The sequence below is a fragment of the Pan paniscus genome, chromosome 5 (genome assembly GCF_029289425.2).
Source record: "Pan paniscus chromosome 5, NHGRI_mPanPan1-v2.0_pri, whole genome shotgun sequence".
In the NCBI taxonomy this organism is placed as follows: Eukaryota; Metazoa; Chordata; class Mammalia; order Primates; family Hominidae; genus Pan; species Pan paniscus.
The window spans coordinates 145,240,126-145,258,129 of NC_073254.2; the positions used below are offsets into that span (position 1 = coordinate 145,240,126).

General features: G+C 38.6%; 1 protein-coding gene across 13 annotated transcripts in view; it reads left to right on the plus strand.

Moving 5' to 3' along the window:
- The window catches only part of TPD52L1 (TPD52 like 1), a 109,409-nt gene that overhangs the window by 90,435 nt on the left and 970 nt on the right, over positions 1-18,004 (plus strand). For 2 of the 13 annotated variants that reach the window (XM_003827610.6, XM_055114102.2), the window contains exons 4-7: positions 3,862-3,963; positions 7,598-7,612; positions 9,287-9,325; positions 12,667-12,727. In XM_003827610.6, the coding sequence (XP_003827658.1) occupies positions 3,862-3,963; positions 7,598-7,612; positions 9,287-9,325; positions 12,667-12,727 (217 nt within the window). Of the gene's footprint in view, positions 1-3,861; positions 3,964-7,597; positions 7,613-9,286; positions 9,326-12,666; positions 12,750-14,209; positions 14,301-18,004 lie in introns of all 13 variants that reach the window. The other 11 variants (XR_001338257.6, XR_008625766.3, XM_008952946.7 and 8 more) reach the window with 11 other exon arrangements.

The following is an 18,004-nucleotide window of genomic DNA, read 5'->3' on the forward strand; positions in this document are numbered from 1 at the left end:
GGAGGACCTCTCAATTAGATGTGCTGAGGTTTCATCAAGGTGAAGAGTGGGAGCTACCTCAGCTCTCCTGCCAGGTCAGCAGGAAAGCTACTCACCTCACGCCTTATTCCTGTCCCAGTGTTCTGGCTATTCGGATAAGATAGGCACCTCTTTTCATCTATGGAAATGTTGATGTTCCAAGTAGGGAGGAATTGTGACTTTGCCTCTCATGCAGGCTTGAATCTGGAGTGTGTTCCTCCTGTGGGGCTGCACTCACCCTGGATTGTTCCAGAAAGGCTGTCTATAGGTGCCTCCATTCTTCTGGGGGAAGCCCAACTGTGTCTGCAGTAGAGTGCCAGGGGAAACAAGGACCCCTTCTTTAAGGTCCTACACAATCACAGGGGCTGCCTGCCGTTTGGGGTAGAGGTGCAGACTTTCCCTACTGCGCCCAGCACTGCAATTGTGTCTCTGCTATGAGAAACTTCCCACCACTGGAAAGATTTGGAACTCAAGGCCTGCTGTTCACATTCTTTTGTACCATAGGGTGATCCTTTGATGTAGTGCTCGCCCCCTTCCCTTAGAAATGGGACATCCTGAGAGCTGGACTGCAGTGATTGTTATTTCTCTTCTTAGTCTAACCACCCAGCAGGACTACCAGGCTCCAGGCTGGTGCTGGCAAATGTCTGCAAAAAGTCCTGTGATATGACCAGTCTTCAGGTCTCCCAGCTGTGGATACCAGTACTTGCTCTGGTGGAGGTGGCAGGGGAGTGAAGTAGACTCTATGAGAATCCTTGGGTTTAACGTGCCGGCTTTCTCAGATGCTGGTTATGCTAGCAGTGAAGTCGTCATGTGGACAGACTCAGGACCTCTGGTTAGCCAGGATGTTATAGGCAGCAGTATTAGCTGTTCTTTTCTTCTTCCTGGGATCAGGGTTATTCTGTCATGAGTTGCAGTAATGGCCTGAGTTGGTCTGCCTCCAGCCAGGAGGTGGTGTTTTCAAGAAGGCACCAGCTGCAGTAGTAACAGTGGGATTTAAGCTTGCACTAAATTGTCCAAGGGAGGTATTCTGGTTTCTCAGGCAATAGGTGGGTCCATAAAGCTCTCAAGAGTTTATGTCTTCTGTGTTCTGCTACCACGGCAGGTAGAGAAATACCATCAAGTGGGGGCAGGGATAGACTCTCCTTGGGCGGGTCAGACTCTCCTTGGGTAGGGCTTGCTGCAGCCACTGTGGGGGTTGGGGGGTGTGGTTCTCAGGCCAGTGAGGTTACCTTCCAAAGGGGATTATGGCTGCCTCTGCTGTGTCATATAGTTTATCAAGGAAGTGGGGGATACCTGGTAGCAAAAGGCCTCACCCAGCTCCCACGCAGTTGGCGAGGCCAGTCTCACCCCTGCGGTGCTCTGCTAATAGAGCCAAGTTTCCATCCAGGCAGCCTGTGCACACTGAACTCAGACCTGCCACAGGCCATAGGCTTCCCTGCTGAGAAAGCAAGCACAGCTTTCAGGCCTCGCCCCTACCTGTCTGCCCACAGTGTTGGTAGCTCCTGCGCTCATATCTGCAGCAGTTTCCACTCACCCCCAAGATTCTGCTTAAGAAAGTTCATGCCCAGTGACAATTATTATAAAATTCATTTGGAAGCTTCTTTCACCCCATGACCCCTCCCTAATTCCACTGGCTGCCTTCCTGGAGGCGCTCTGTGAGATACAGTTATATACATTCCCTGGGCTCAAGCTAGAGAGACTGGGAGTGCCTATAAGGCTTTTCCCATTGCTGCTACTATTATATTTCACCCAGATCCCTAAATCCATTCCAGCTCTAAGTTAGGTTAAATCCTTCTCCTGTGATCTGGATTTTCAGATTCCCTAGTGGAGATGTGGGTTCAGAGGCAGGTTTTCTCCTCTCGCACTCTAGGAACTCAGGTTTTCACCCGTCTCAGAATTTGCAGTGGTGTGCCACTCCTTTCAAAGGATCTGTGAATTCTTTCGGTGTTCCTGGTAAGTTCCTATGGTGGTTCTTGGAACAAAAGTTCATGATGTGAGTCTCCACACACTATTCTGTCTGAGCAAGTGCAAGATGCACATTAGCCCGTCTCCTATCTGCCATCTTCTGCCTGTCTCCTTGATAATAATATTTGATTTTGTGTATAAACTGCCTGAAATTCCATGGTTTCATGTAGTCAAAAAATGTTTTTCCAAAATTAAAAGCTAAAATCATGTAGCAAAATGTAAAAATAAAATTTAATTTGAATGAGCTGACATTTTTGGGACCTTCAGAGAAAAAAAGAAATTAAGCAAACTTCCTAAAAGCTGTGCATTTCTTTCATCTTGTCTCATTTGCTGTTTGACCCAGTGCCATCTGGCATCCACATTCCTTGTTCTCCTCACACAGTCCTCTCCAGAGACACAAATTACCCCCTAGTCACCAGATTCTTCCTTGACCCTTATTCTGCTTGGTCTTTTCATTTTTGATAGGAAATGTCTGTTTAGTAAATGAACATTTGGTTTCATGATCTAGTTAATGTATGTTTTTATACTTCCTAAAAAAATTGTGTTAATAAATAACATATAATGCTAACAATATTATAGACAGATTCCATTCTGCTCACAAAAAGAATACCACATTAATAAAGTTATTTCTGTCCTAGGGAAGACCAAGGCACATATTTGAAAATATTCACTAGAGCCTGAGATCATACTTAGGACTGGATGACTTGTGGGAGATGGAAGGGGTAGAGGAGAAAGGGCAGTTCCTACATAGCTGATTTCATAAGGTATAATGTTTTCTTACAGATACCATATGCATGCAAGTATAACAGGGTTTTGGGAGAACTTACCTGGGAGCAGCATAAATCAGAAGAAGACAGCATATGCATTTTAAGATTTGAGGGTTTTTTTTAATGTGTATAAAAATTTTGTTGATTTACTATTATTCCTCAAGTTATGTACCTTTTATTTCCCACTTTCATAACCAACTCAGAAATTTCTCATCCCTATAGGTAGCATCACTGTCCTTCCTGTCATGATGCTCGCAGCCTCAGGACAACCTTTGGTCTTGCTCTTATTTATCACTTACCATCTCCTGTTGAATCTGTCCATTCTATCCCTGTAATCCATCATACCTCTTTCTTTTCCTAGTGCCACTACTCCCAGTTCAGAGTCACAAAAGGTTGTCCCTTTTGATATCACCCACTCGTTCATCTACTATTTATTAAGTTTCTTCTTTATCCCTTTGTCAGAGACCAGGGACACAAAGATGAATGGCTTCCTTGCCCTCAAGTAGTCAAGTCTAGTATGACATAGGCTTATCAACAAATATTCACAGTATATATTCCTAAAACTGTTTTGAAAAAAAGTCACTATATTATCTTCAGATAATGTGCTTTTATTATTCCCAGCTATAAATACTAGAAAAGTAAGCTAAATAACTAGCTGTGTTTTGCCTTTTTCTGGCTTACTTTACCCAAATTAACAGTATAAGCTTAGATGTACCTTCAAAACCTAAACCTGCATTCTCTAATTTCTGTGTCATCCTTGGTGCCTGGAGCTGTCATTGACAAGTGTCTGTTTTAGAACTAATACACTTCAAGAACAACATTCTGCTCATTGAGCAGTTCCATTATTTGTCATGAAAGAGCTGCACATTCAGATCTGTATTTGTATTTGTATCTGTATATACTTCCTAAATTCAGATTTAATGGTCTGACTTTCCTTCTGATGAACAGCAGCCAACCCATCATCCCCAGACAATGAATGGAAACAGTGGTTTTGTGGATCTTCCTAAATCTGTTGAGGAAAGGACATTTTCAAAGTAAGGAGTGAGAAGGAAGATGAATTGTTTATGGGAGATCATGATATAAAAACCGTGTTGTTCTGTTTTATTTCTAGCTACAAGAAAACACATGAAACCCTGAGTCACGCAGGGCAGAAGGCAACTGCAGCTTTCAGCAATGTTGGAACGGCCATCAGCAAGAAGTTCGGAGACATGAGGTACTGTGGGAAAATACCATGGGAACGGCGCTAAGCCCTTGGCTTTCCGATTGAAGGGAGCACTAGCTATTAGCTGCTCATCTCAACATATGTATTTTTTTATTTTAATGGATAAAAATGTTATATGGCTGATATGATTGATGACTAAGATAAATTTTCACACTGGGACATTTTCTGCCTGAAGGTCAGGCTTAGGTGGCCTGGTCCCAGAGTTGCTGTTTCTACTAGGACCCGACCCGGTAAAAATAGAAGATACAGGGTAGTGAGGCAGATTTGAAAAGAATGCAGCATGTGCAAATTCTTACCAGCTGTAATATAAATGATAAATTAAAATATGCATTTAGTGGAATGCGCTCCCATAAACTATTCTAGGTTGCATATTTGTATACATCCATCTAGTATATTTTTTCAGTGTTAAATAGGTACATATTTATCCTTTTATTCCATAAAGGTACCACACATATACACTTCTGGTAGTTTTCTTTCTTCATTTTATAACTATTTTGTGAGTATGTTAAATATTTATTGCACCTTCATTTTTAATGAATTTATCTCCCAGTGCATAGCTATAGCAATGCTTTTAGATAAGTACCCTTGCACATTTTCATTATTTTCAATATTTCACTGTTACATAAAATAAGGGTGACCATCAAGGTTGATTTTGACTTGAGAACCAAAAGTTCTCACTGGAGGCACCAGGAAAAAAAATGTAGTATTGCCCATAGTTTTTCATATTATATACAATATATTATATACCATATTATATAGAGGTATTACTCTTTTAGTTTTTGCTTATTTAAATACCAGTCATAGTTTTATTTTGCATTTGGCTGATATGCCTTGGAGGATTTTTCTTTAGAAATCAGTTTCATTTTTCCCTCTATTCTTTAAAAACTTTTTGAGCACATTTTACATTTCTTCTTTTAAAAAAAAATCTCTGCGTATTTATTTTACTGGATTCTTAAACTGTTACTTTTTTATTAAAAAGAAAAAGCTTTGGGCTGGGCACAGTGGCTCATGCCTGTAATCCCATCATTTTGGGAGACTGAGGCAGGTGGATCCCTTGAGGTCAGGAGTTCGAGACCAGCCTGACCAACATGGTGGGACCCTGTCTCCATTAAAATATATATATATATACACAAAAATTAGCCAGGCATGGTTGTGTGTGCCTGTAGTCCCAGCTGCTGGGGAGGCTGAGGCAGGAGAATCACTTGAACCCAGGAGACAGAGGTTGCAATGAGCCCAGATCACGCCACTGCACTCCAGCCTAGGCGATAGAGTGAGACTCTGTCTCAAAAAAAAAAAAAGAAGGAAAAGCTTTGACACTGAGAGGCAAATATCTTCCTAACTTTACACTTATAGATACATCTTTATAAATTATATTATTAAATTTTATTTACTTCAAAAATTGCTGGACTGTCCCCAATATTCATTCACTATTTTAACAACTAGGCATTCACAAGGACATGTGCATGAATCTGAATACCTTGTTTTATCTTCATTTTTACTAATGCCACAATAATAAAAAGTAATTGAAATTCTTCAGAAGCAGATGTGATAAACAGGTAAACCTTCTGAATTATTAATTACCCCTAATTTTATTACAAATAAAATTTGTAATAATTTTAACGGCATTATAACATTTATCTAAACTAATTAAATAATCCTTTAAAATAGGAAACCCTCTATAACCTTGGGTATATGTTTTATACCCAAGAAAACATATTTTCCCATGTTTATAAAATTGGTTCTCTTCATACTGTGTTGAAATCTTTCACTTGAACCCTGGGAACTCCAGCATGACACTGCTAACTAGAATAGTGCTTCTGCATCTTTAGGAGATCTTACAAACACCTCTGAAGCTTGTTTAGAATATATATTCTTAGGTTGCACCTCTCAGAGGTTGTGCTCAGTAAGTCTGAGGTGGAGTCTAGGAATCTGTATTTATAACAAGCTTCCAGATAATTTGGCTTCAGAGGGTCAGTTTATGAGGAAGACAGACATAGCTTAGCTCACCTGTACCTGGGGTTTTCACTAATAAAATGGAGATAAGAATAACAATGTCATTGGACTATTATAAAAGTAGCAGAAGAAAGCCTGACATGTATTATGCACTCAAAAAATTGCAGTTTTTTATCTTTAAGTGACCAGCTCAGTTACAAGATGGCCCCACATGGTAGAAATTAGGGAGAGTACATTAACAGGAGCCCACTGTATTTCATAAAGGCCCTGCTCATTGTTTTTCCCAATAGTGAAGAATGAAGACTGTGTTTCACATATGCAATATGTTGGCATTCATATTCAAACACTAATTGGGTACAATGTCAAGGTTGTATTGACTGCCTTTCCTCCTGTTTCAATGTGGCTTTGTCTAGTATAGTGGATGGCCTATTTTCCAGGACTTCCAAACTTTCCATTTGTTATTACCCCATGTAGAGGATACAACATTTTCATTATAAACTGTGGCTAAAAATATTGGAAAATACAGTCTGTGTTGCTAGATAATCAAATACAATCCTGAAATATTTTGAAGAGTTTGAAAATTTCAGAGCTTTATTTATATAATATTTTATGTGTATATTTCTCTCAAACTATATCTAACATTTGTATATAAATGAGAATAACTCTTTGTGAAAGCAACAAGTTTTACAAAGATTTTTACTTTTAAATTATGCCCAAACAAGTAATATAAATAAAAGTCATTTTGAAAGTGTTTAAACTTAATTTAATAAAAGACCTTAAATGGGAAAAAATAGTAAGCTTTGATTGTTTGTTCAAAAACGAATGTGCCAATTTGTAAATATGGGGAATATGTTAAAATTTGGTCACAGACCTTTTATTTTAAACTTCTTTTTGGTTAAAAGTGTCATATTAGTCTACATTTTTATTAGTTACACTATAACATTTTTGTGCATTCTGGTAACAAATTTCTGAATGTATTCAAAAACATTACCAGCAAAATTCAGATACCTTGGAAGAACAACAGTACCTCTCAGTTTTTCTTTAAAATAACTCCAAATTAATATTTACAGATTTTGTAAAACCTAGAATTTGGGCCTTTTAATAGCTGAAAAAAAGCTTTATGTTAAGATTTAATTTGTATGTTTTGTAAAAATAAGTTATATTTTTCTGAGCTAAGTAAGATTCTCATTTTAACCTGATTGTCATGGAATTGCCCACTCTCTTTCTCCATCCATAAAATAACATTGTTAATACCCACTTAACCAAAATATTTCCTGTGAAGTTAAAATGAGGTCACACTTAGGAAAGTACTCAGAAGAAATCCAAGCGGTTGGAATCATTTTTCTAATAACATTGGCATCTTCTGGGAACTTCTCAGTTAATTTGTTCAAACTGATCCACTGGGGACAAAATGTTTGGAGAAGGCATGTCATTTTATTACAGCCCAATCATTGTTATATTACTTATAGGAATAACAGAAGCAAAACCTGAGTTGGTAAAATGATTTGTCAGAGACATTAAAAAGTCAGTGTAATCAAGAATGGTAAATGAAGCTACCCTGTCTGTGCTCTGGGGCCCTTGAAAGGGGACCAACAAGGGCAGTGCAGTGTTTCTCTGCCTCCTGTTTGCTAACTCTGCTCCTGCTCTTCTCTCCTGTGCTTCCGGGCTGCAGGTCTCACTCCATCGGGTAAGCGCCACGGGGCTGCGTGTGGGGCTTTGCCCACTCCCTTGCTGCCCCTTTGCTTTCCAGGGCTCCCTGTTTCTTTCACACTGTGCCTGAACCAACAAAACTACACTCTGTTTTCCAGAGAGTTCCCGTGACCAGGAAGATAGTTTATAGGGCACTTAATACATTTGAACTTATTGAAGTACATCTCTATGTCATTTCTGAATCATTTACACCATTTCACTTGCTGAGCTCTCTCTCAGGAGTCTCTTTCTCTGCACCATTTCTTCCGGTGTTGACAGAGGTTCTTAGAATTGAAAAGAGGAAGAAGAAAAAACAAAGTGGAGATTGAAAGTTATATATGTTTTCTAAAACTTCTAGAAAGTAAAGTTGAGAAACAAAAACAGATTTTCTCTAGATTGTCATGTTTCTCTGAATTTCTTGTACCCACAATTTGTGTTGATGTTTCACCTTCAACTTTCTGTGCCTTCTGAAGTTGAAGGGAAGAAAGGTACCGGAAAAGCACCTATGTTAAGAAGTTTGTGATTGTTAATCCCAAGCCCCCGAATTAAGCCTTCTTTTAGCCGGAATCTTATTATATACTTTTTAAAAAAATTTTTTCCTAAGAAAGCGGTCTATATTTACAGAGATACACCAATTGGTAATGCAGATGAGGCTCTTTTAGTGATGCTTTTGAAGTGTAATTTCTGAGGAAATATCTGCCTAATAGTTTCTAAATCAAGTGTCTAGGGTAAGACCGTAAGTATCCCATGAATTTGTTTGTCCTTTTCTTTCTGTGTTCTAGCAAAGTGCTACCCATACTAATGCCCTCAGTGGATATTATCAGGGAAGGGTGACAGATTTGGTCCCTGAACTATTAGCTCCTTGAGAGAAGAGAAAGCAGGGACACTGTTGAAAAGTGTGAGGTGGGAGCAAGCACTAGGCCAGGAAAATGGACCCATTGTGCTCCTCCCCCTGCCCAGCCTGATTTCTGAGTGGAACTCAATAGAAAGTAACAGGCAACCAACCAGAGGGAAGATGAATCAGCTACTAGGATTAATGGGATGAGAAGTCTAAATCTCTTAAAATTCTCAGGAATGTTTGTGTTTGTACCAGATGTTCTTGACAGTCATCTAGTACAAATCAATCATCTTGACAATCAAACCAGAATGGATGCAGAAGTCCCTATGGCCTATGAGAACTGTGTTTGCCTGGCATGTGCTTCCTTGAAAGTCTTATGTTAACTTCTTGCTTTCCTCTGGCCAGTTTCTCTACCATGGAATGATTAGCTTCTACCTGCCTGGCTCTATTTCCTGGATACTGCCTTTTGCTCCTTACTGTCTTCCTGAGCAGAAGGGAGTAGAGACCTAAGTTGGGCCTGGAGAAGATGCCCATGGGCTACTGGGCTCACCTGGGAGAAACCAGACATTCTCAGATTTCCTGGCAAAAGGAGGCTGCAGAAAGTAAAATAATATGCAACCGTGGATCCACCATCTACTTTTCATTTATACCCTTGAAAGCTGACTATGCCCATTATACCCAACAAAAACAAATATTATCTTGGTTAGATGGGCAGGAAATATTTCAGATATTTGGAATTGCTGTTTTAGAACTACGAATAGGGAGTTTTTCATGTACTTATGTGTGCTCTCTTCTTTTTTCTTTTTTCCCCTTTAATCTGCTTTTGCTCTGAAGTTACTCCATTCGCCATTCCATAAGTATGCCTGCTATGAGGTAATGTGTGTAAAATATTTTATGTAATATTAATATGAAATGTGTTTAAGGTGTTATTTTATTTATATTTACTTATGGGGTTCCCCTGCTTTATGTGAAAGGAAATTGCTGATGGTCTTCAGAAGAAAAGGCTGACAATTCTGTAGAAGAATTGCGTAGCTTGGGCTTTTGACCAGACATCCTGGCTTAAATCTAGTCTTTCCTGTGTGACCCAAGACAAGTGACTTAACCTCAATTCTTTCATCCATATATTGCAAGAAATAAGACCCACTTCATATGGTGTTTGTGAGGCATAAACAAAGGAACCTACATAAAGCATTTAGCACAGTGTCTGAACATGCCAAGCAATCTTGCAAAGGTAAACTTGGGTTTCTTATTTCAGCAGAATTAAATGCTAGCCTGGGGGCAAGTTTAAATGAAAGGATTGAAGACTAACAAGGCTAAAGTTCTAGAGAGGATATCATTAGGATTTTTAAGGTAAAGTGAGATGTTTGTTAAATAATAAAATGTCAGTATAATTACTGACCAGATAAAAACTGGTGAGAAAGACATTCCTAACTTCAAGTTTGCATGGCATAGTGATGCAATCAGATAAAATTAAACTAATAGCAAGACAGGAATGAGTGTTAAATTGAAAATCAGAAAATGCAGGCTCTAGCCCAGCTCTGCCAAGGATTAACTTTGCACTCTTGGGAAAATCACCTCAATGGTGTCAGCTTCATCATATTTAAAATAAGAGGCTAGAACCAGATTAGCTGCTTGTCAAAGATGCCCCTCCACCCACCGAGCCCTAAGGCTGCCTAGAGATGAAGCCTTTGGGATCTTCCCCCACTTCAGTCAGAGCTATGCCTCTTCTACCTGCTTTATATTGATGTTGTGGTTTGAATGCATTATAGAAGGAGTTTAGTTACTTTCAATAGTTTGAGACTGCCGAAGCCAAATTCTTTATATATATAATCTTTTCCTCTGTTTTTTAACTGTCATGAAGAGAAATTCTTCCTAGGGTCATTTGCAGTGCTAAAAAAGTTTGTACATCTGATTAAATCTGATTAAAGTTGTACATCTGATTAAATCTGATTAAAGAGCTTCTCCCTGTTCTCCAGCAAGTATTCTAGTATAATTTAATTAGAAGAATGTCTGTTCTATTATATTTTATGAAGGAAGGCTCTTCTACACTGGGGTTATGTGGTTAATTGGTTGATTTGGAAATTCAACCGCAGTATTTAGTTCTCTGTATTTGGTGGTAAACAGAGAGTACAGATTCAAGATTGCTTAATTCATCTTTGAATGGCTTACTCTCCCTAGCATAAGAATACCCAAGTTGGGTAGTGGAACCTAAGGCTCTGTTCCCCTTTACTTGTCAAATTTTAAATCTGGGTGTCAGAAGAAGGCAAAATTAACATGGTTTTCCCCTGTGAACCAGGAATTCATCTAGCAGTGGCTTATGGGTCAAATGTAGTCTGCATGAGCTTGCCTGAAACTAACTTGAAAAAAAATTATTTTGTTTGTCTAACATATACCCATGAACCATTTCCTCACTGTGGGCCTGTGTAACTGATGGATGACAGGCAGTCATGTGTGCAGGCTTGGCCAAATAAAACCTGCAATGGAAATGAAGTGCCAATAACTATATACTTTTTGAGTCATGCAAGTATAATTTTACTAACATTTCATCATGAAACAGCATTATGGAGGATCACTCATAGGAATTTGACTCGTGTTTGAGTCGTACACAAAATGTGATGCCATGTCAGGGCCCTCTGAATTCACCATTGTTAATCTGTGCAGCCTGAATGCAGGTACATTTCTGACCGTGTGGAGCACCAGGGACTCAGGAGACAATCCTCAAATTCACTCATAAACATCTATGTTCATTGCCTTTTAGTAGTATAAAAGTGATACTTCATTCTGCACCACATAATGAAACCTATATTCTATAGCTGTTCTCCTTTATAAAGTTTTTCTAGGCCATTCCTCTTATTTTACTTTTTTTTTTTTGCACTCAAGAGAGAATAACAAGTGCCTTATTAATTCAACATTTAGTTGAATTATTTGATCTGAAAATGATGGCAGTTGTTGCTGCTGAAAGCTGACATGGATACAAGATTTAAAATACACTTAGTTCAGTTCCTGTTTCTTTAGTAGGGGTTGGTGGTATTTTTAATGGTGGTGATGTCATTAAATTATAATATCATGGGGCCAAATCCAATACAGAAAACCAGAAAGCACCAAATGAAGTTTTTAATGCTTAAAGCAACAAAATTATGTATAGATTATTTAATACAATGAATGAGTCACAAATAAAATGTCATTAGGGGCCAGGCACAGTGGCTCACGCCTGTAATCCCAGCACTTTTGGAGGCCGAGGCAGGTGGACCACCTGAGGTCAGAATTCGAGACCAGCCTGGCCAACATGGTGAAACCCCATCTCTACTAAAAATTCAAAAAAAATAGCTGGATGTGGTGGTGGGCACCTGCAGTCCCAGCTACTCAGGAGGCTGAGGCAGGAGAATCGCTTGGACCTGGGAGGTGGAGGTTGCAGTGAGTCAAGATCACTTCACTGTCTTCCAGCCTGGGTGACAGAACGAGACTATCAAAAAAAAGAAAAAAAAGCCATTAGGCTGCAAAGGTTCTATTTGGTAAGAGAACAAGTAGGTATATCTATTTGAGAGGAAAAATAATGCATGCTAATAACCTCCATTTTGATTGGGCATTAGGTAGGTAATGGGTATGTTTCATCTTAAAATAATGAAAGCATTAACTTTCCAAAACACCACTTCATGTAAGTTGTCAAAATGATTATTTTTTTAAGGCATGGAAAAGAAAAAAATATATGAACATTTTTTTCCTTGCACTATTTCTGAATTGTCTCACATTTGCTGAAATAAATAACTTTAAAAAATGCCAAGTGGCAAAACTCAAACATGACATTCATCATATGGATTTTCCATTGCTTACTAAAAAACCTGAGTCAGGAAGAGGAGTGTTGTGATAGAAACAATAAATGCTAAATGAAAACTTAAGCTACCCATTGCTCCACTGGCTCATTGGAAATGATTTACAGTGTACCATGGAATTATTGTGTCATTGCCAAATACCATATTATTTACTGTATTATGTACTGATCATTTTACCTAGAAAAATTCCATGTCAGGTTATGGTTTCTGAACCTAACCTAACAGAAGTGACATACATTTTAAAACGTGGTTGGTGCAGGTGGCAAGCTGACAGGTAGCTCTGTGGCAGAGGCTGTGTTTACAGATATGAGCAGAAAACCAAACAGCATGGTTGCTAAGACAGCTAGGCCTTTGGAGCTGACCTCTCTCTTTTTGTTATTTTAGGAATTCTCCTACTTTCAAATCATTTGAGGAGAGGGTTGAGACAACTGTCACAAGCCTCAAGGTACAGATGAAGTGAATTCTGTGTGAGTGGGTCCATTGACTCAGGACAGCTTAGCCATTGCTGCGGTTAAAGTCGAGGCAGGGCCAAGAAGGCAGGCTTGCATCAAGTCAGACCTTTTCTTTCACATATAAATCTATGAATAAAACCACTATTGAATAGTGTTACTATATCCTTAGAGTTGTTTGTATAAACCATTCAGGGGTGAATTGTTCATTAAAGTGAATTGGGGTATGTGTTTACCACTTAATCTCTTAATGCTATCCCTCCAAAAGTAGATATGTGAGAGATGACTGTGGATAGGGTAAAGGCTATATGAATTCTGAATTTAGAGTGTGAGTGAAAGTTCAATAACAGCTCAGAGCTGCTCTGGTTTGGACATGGGCCAGCAAAAACAAACTGGGGACTACGTATCCACTACCCGTCAGCTACCTAGACTTGTTTATAAATTCAGGTACTGAGCACAACACAGTATGGCTATCATAGAGGGAAAATTAAACTGAGTCACAAAATGCATTTTATAATAACACAATAATGCATTTCATCCCTGGGTATAAATTGAAAATGTGCCTATTACAGAGTGTTTTAAAAATTCACTGGAATTATTGTTCAAGCATAGATAAGTTTGAATAAAAACAGTAAAATGAAATCAGTCTAGTCTTAAAATTGAACTTTTAAAACAAGAAAAATCATTAAAACTACTAAGATTATTTTTAAAGGTATCACTTAATGACTTAATTACATCTTGCTATCATTATCTCTATTTTGTATACAATCCATTTCTGTATTTTACCATAACTGGAAAAATTAAGAATATACATGATCTTTAACCAGATCAAAAACCTTCATATCCCATGCTGATTATTCAGCTGCCTCTGAATCCTGTATCGTCACGCTGCTCTCACGTGTGCTGCCTGATAGGTATATGTGAGGTTGTAAGTTATTCCTTACTCGCGGTTCCAGGTGCTCTTGTGGATTTTGACCTGGAGAGTCTTTTCTTAGGGCAGGGTCTTTCACATGGTCTACTTCTACTTTATTAGACCCATAATTAGGTGTTTAAGGCCCAGGAATGAAATTATTACTCAGCATTTACCATGCCTTCATCAGTTTCATTCACCAGAAGTTTCCAGTTGTGCAGTTTCACCGCTCTGCATGCCAACATCATCGCTTATTGAGCGTACAGGAACCAATGGGAGCCGTTAAACAGCCCCATGGGTAGGAAAATTTTTTAAAGGGAAGAGCATCCAGTGTTGTGAACATTTGATCCTCTTGCTAGAAGATCAAAATGAAAGGCTCAAAAATCCCAGGAGTCAGTTTCTAAACATTTGGTTTTCAGCCTTAGACGACCCAATGAGGATGGGTTCCATTGCTTGTTAGACAAGTTCTGACAAAGGACAAGTTGTACTTTTTAGGTTTTCTTTAGAAGAAGGAGATATGAAGAAGCAAAAGAAGAATAAAGAACAACCTATTTTCATTTGCTTTTAGGAAACTCTGGTAAGCTCATGGCTCACATAGGATTTAAGTGTTTGATCCACATGTTCAGCTTCTCACTTTTCTCACCTCACTTGGATAGAAGGTATAGCCTGCCGTCTCCTTCAGACATGCACATAACTAACCCAGCCCACTAGATACTAGCCTTTGTGAAGACCTCCTGAAAGTGATTCTATGCTTGTATGACTGTTCGTGGTTTAACAAGACTCACGTGCCACATACTTCCTATCTCATGGCCAAAGCCTAATTCCTCTTTTTCTGTCCACCCAGGCAATGCAGAATAGCTGATAATTATGCTTTGTGTCAAACCTCCCACTTCCTAAATAATTACAAATTTCTCGGTCCTTTTTTTCCCACTAGACTAAATAATAGATATGTATAACCCTTTTTTATATAGCTTATTTTCTGCAGTTTACTTTTGTGTTCTAAATCTTCTCCAAAATGTCTATATTGTTCATTAATTAAGGATCCTTAGACTGTTTTCTGCTGAGGGAATGACTCATGAGTCGGTAAAGATGAGTGGAATTTCTTGCAGGTCTATGTGCTGCATTTCCATTCACATGCCCTGCTTTCAATTTGATTTTTGAAAACACTGCTGATAAGAAATCATAGTCATATTTACGTCCTGTGAGAAAATAAGGTTCTGCTATAAAGGTCCACTCCTGCCATCTTCTCACACAATCTGTCATGTACCATGTGGCACTTGTACCAAATCCATGGGTCTTTCTTTACACCAAATTCTGTAGTTTGTTTTTCCATGAAACACTTTTCCAATCCTATAAAATTTAGTTCTGCCTATGCCCTTACAATGTATTACTTGACACTGCAGCTGATGTCACCTGTACAGTCACTGAGCATGCTTCCTATTTCATCCAAAACAAACAAGTAAATGCAGAACGAACTCCTGTGAAACCACTTTTGGTATCTTCTGCCATCTCCCAATGAGTCATGAGTAACTACATCTCTTCCAACCATTTTGCATCCATGTCAAGCAGACCATATTTTTAGTGCACCTACTTTTTGATAAATACATTACATGGCCTGGACCAAAACCTTAAAAAGAAAAGGGGGGCAAGTTGCATTACATGTTTTGTTTCTTTTTGTATTATGAGAGATTAGGAAGCCCAACTCAGCGATTCAAATGAAATTCTATGCAAAGAACGATTATAATTTGGGGGACAAAGTGACAAATACTTGGATGAAAAACAATTATGTAGAGAAGGGTCCAGGAGAATTTTATCATTCACATCTTTGCTTAAGGAGGTCCTTACCTAAGATATTGCGGTAGGCAGTCATTAAACCTACGTGGTTAGGAATATCTTTGATTCCATGCCTTCTTTGCCAAATTGATTTCTTACAAAGCCATTCCTTCTTTATTTTACTACTCTGTTTAGAGGAAATCAAGAAACAGGAGAGAATAATGAAACAAAGCACAGAAGAAAACGTCAGTGATTTGTATTCACTGAATTCAATATTGTGTGTTACTTCTATTGCAAAAGAGAATGTGAATGGAAGAAAAAAGAGGAGAGAGGGAACTATTAATAGAGTAGATTACATTGAATTAATCTTATTTGTTTCTCTCAGGGAAGAAATAAGCATAGTGAAAAATCACGCAATGGAAACCATCCCTTCCCCTGACCTGTTCCCAGTGTTAAGATAACAGAGGGAAGGAAGATCAATGCTCTGCCAGAGGTCCACAAACTAAGCTGACCACTTTCTTTTGAATGGTACATAAGCTGAGAATGGCTTTACATTTTTTAATGGTTGAAAAAATCAAAATAAAAATAATATTTCGTGACATTTGAAAATTAAATTACATAAGTTCACATTTCAGTGTCCATACATTAAGTCTTACTGAAACACAGCCTTGGCCAGGCCTGGTGGCTCACGCCTGTAATCCCAGCACTTTGGGAGGCCGAGGCGGGCAGATCACTAGAGGTCAGGAGTTTGAGACCAGCCTGGCCAACGTGTTGAAACCCCATCTCTACTAAAAATACAAAAATTTGCTGGGCATAATGGTGGGTGCCTGTAATATCAGCTACTTGGGAGGATGAGACAGACAGAATTGCTTGAACCCAGGAGGCAGAGGTTGGAGTAAGCCGAGATTGCACCACTGCACTCCAGCCTGGGCCACAGAGTAAGACTCCGTCTCAAAAAAAGAAAGGAAGAAAGGAAGAGAAAGAAAGAAAGAGAGAGAGAGAAAGAAAGAAAAGAAAGAAAGAAAGAAAAAAGAAAGAGAGGGAGAAAGAAAGGAAAGAAAGAAAGAAAGAAAAAGAAAGAAAGAAAGAGAAAGAAAGAAAAGAAAAGAAAAGAAAGGAAAGAAAGAAAAGGGGAAGGGGAAGGGAAGCCACGCTCATTCACTTAGGTATTCACTGTGGCTACTTCCTACAAGAACTGATTTGAGTATCTGTGAGAGCAACAATGTGGTTCCCAAGCCTAAAGTATTTACTGTCTGGCCCTTTACAGGTAGAGTTTTCTGACACCAAGCAGAGTACAAAAATTCAATATAATAAATAAATTTAAGAGGCAGAGAGAGATTTTAGTGACAATTGGAGCGAAGTGTGTTTTGTAATGATGGAACTGCTTTTGAACCCTGGTTACATTTTTAAAAGGTCAGGCCAGGCAGCACAGACACAATCCCCAGTGTTGCTGATGTCTGTGAGTGATCACTTTGGTGACAGTGAGGCATCAACATCAGTTTGGCAATAGCAACATTATCTATTCTATATCTTTTTTTTCCTTCAAAGTGTTTTTTCTACATTATGAAAAACAATGGGAGGGAAGGCCAGTGTGACTATTAATAAGACTTGCACTAAGCATTTTGCATCTTGTCAAGCAGACCATATTTTTAGTGCATCTACTTTTTGATAAATACATTACATGGCCTGGACCAAAACCTTAAAAAAAAAAAAAAGGGCAAGTTGCATTACATGTTTTTTTTCCTTTTTGTATTATGAGAGATTAGGAAGCCAGTTTTAATAAGGGATTTTTAGCAGTTTTAATAAGGAGTTTTTCAAAATACTTAGCCTTATTTTTAAATTGTAAGTTAATTCCTTCATGTTTCTATTCTTAGTCAATAACAAATACACAAGAAAAAAGCCTCATAAACCATCATAACTGCATTGTAAGGAATATTCATACTGTAAGGGTATATTAATTCCATTTCACGCTGCTGTGAGGAAATACCTGAGACTGGGTAATTTATAAAGGAAAGAGATTTAATTGACTCACAGTTCCACAGGGCTGAGGGAGCCTCAGGAAACTTACAATCATGGCAGAAGGGGAAGTAAATATGTCCTTCTTCACACGGTGGCAGGAAGGAGAAGTGCTGAACAAAAGGAGGAAAGCCCCTTGTAGAAGCATCAGATCTTGTGAGAACTCACTCACGATAACAGTATGGAGGTCACCGCCCCCATGATTCAATTACCTCCTACCAGGTTCCTCCCTGGTAGGATTATGAGGACTACGGGAACTACCATTCAAGATGAGATTTGGGTGAGGACACAGCCAAACCATATCAAAAGGCAGTTGCCTAAGATGATGTGAAATCACCAGTGATTAAGACTTGATCCATCTTCAATTTTCAAAGCAGAAACCAGAAATCATTTTCCATTGAGCCACTCTGACTTTTCAAAAGACATTTGTCAGAAATCCAGTTTGCCCTGCTAACTCCCAAGTAGAAAAATCTAAGTTTAGGTCATGTAAGGATGTTTATACATTTGTAGAATTGGAGGAATTAATAAAAAATCTAATTCTATTTTGATTAGATCAGTTCTCTGGGTGAGTGGG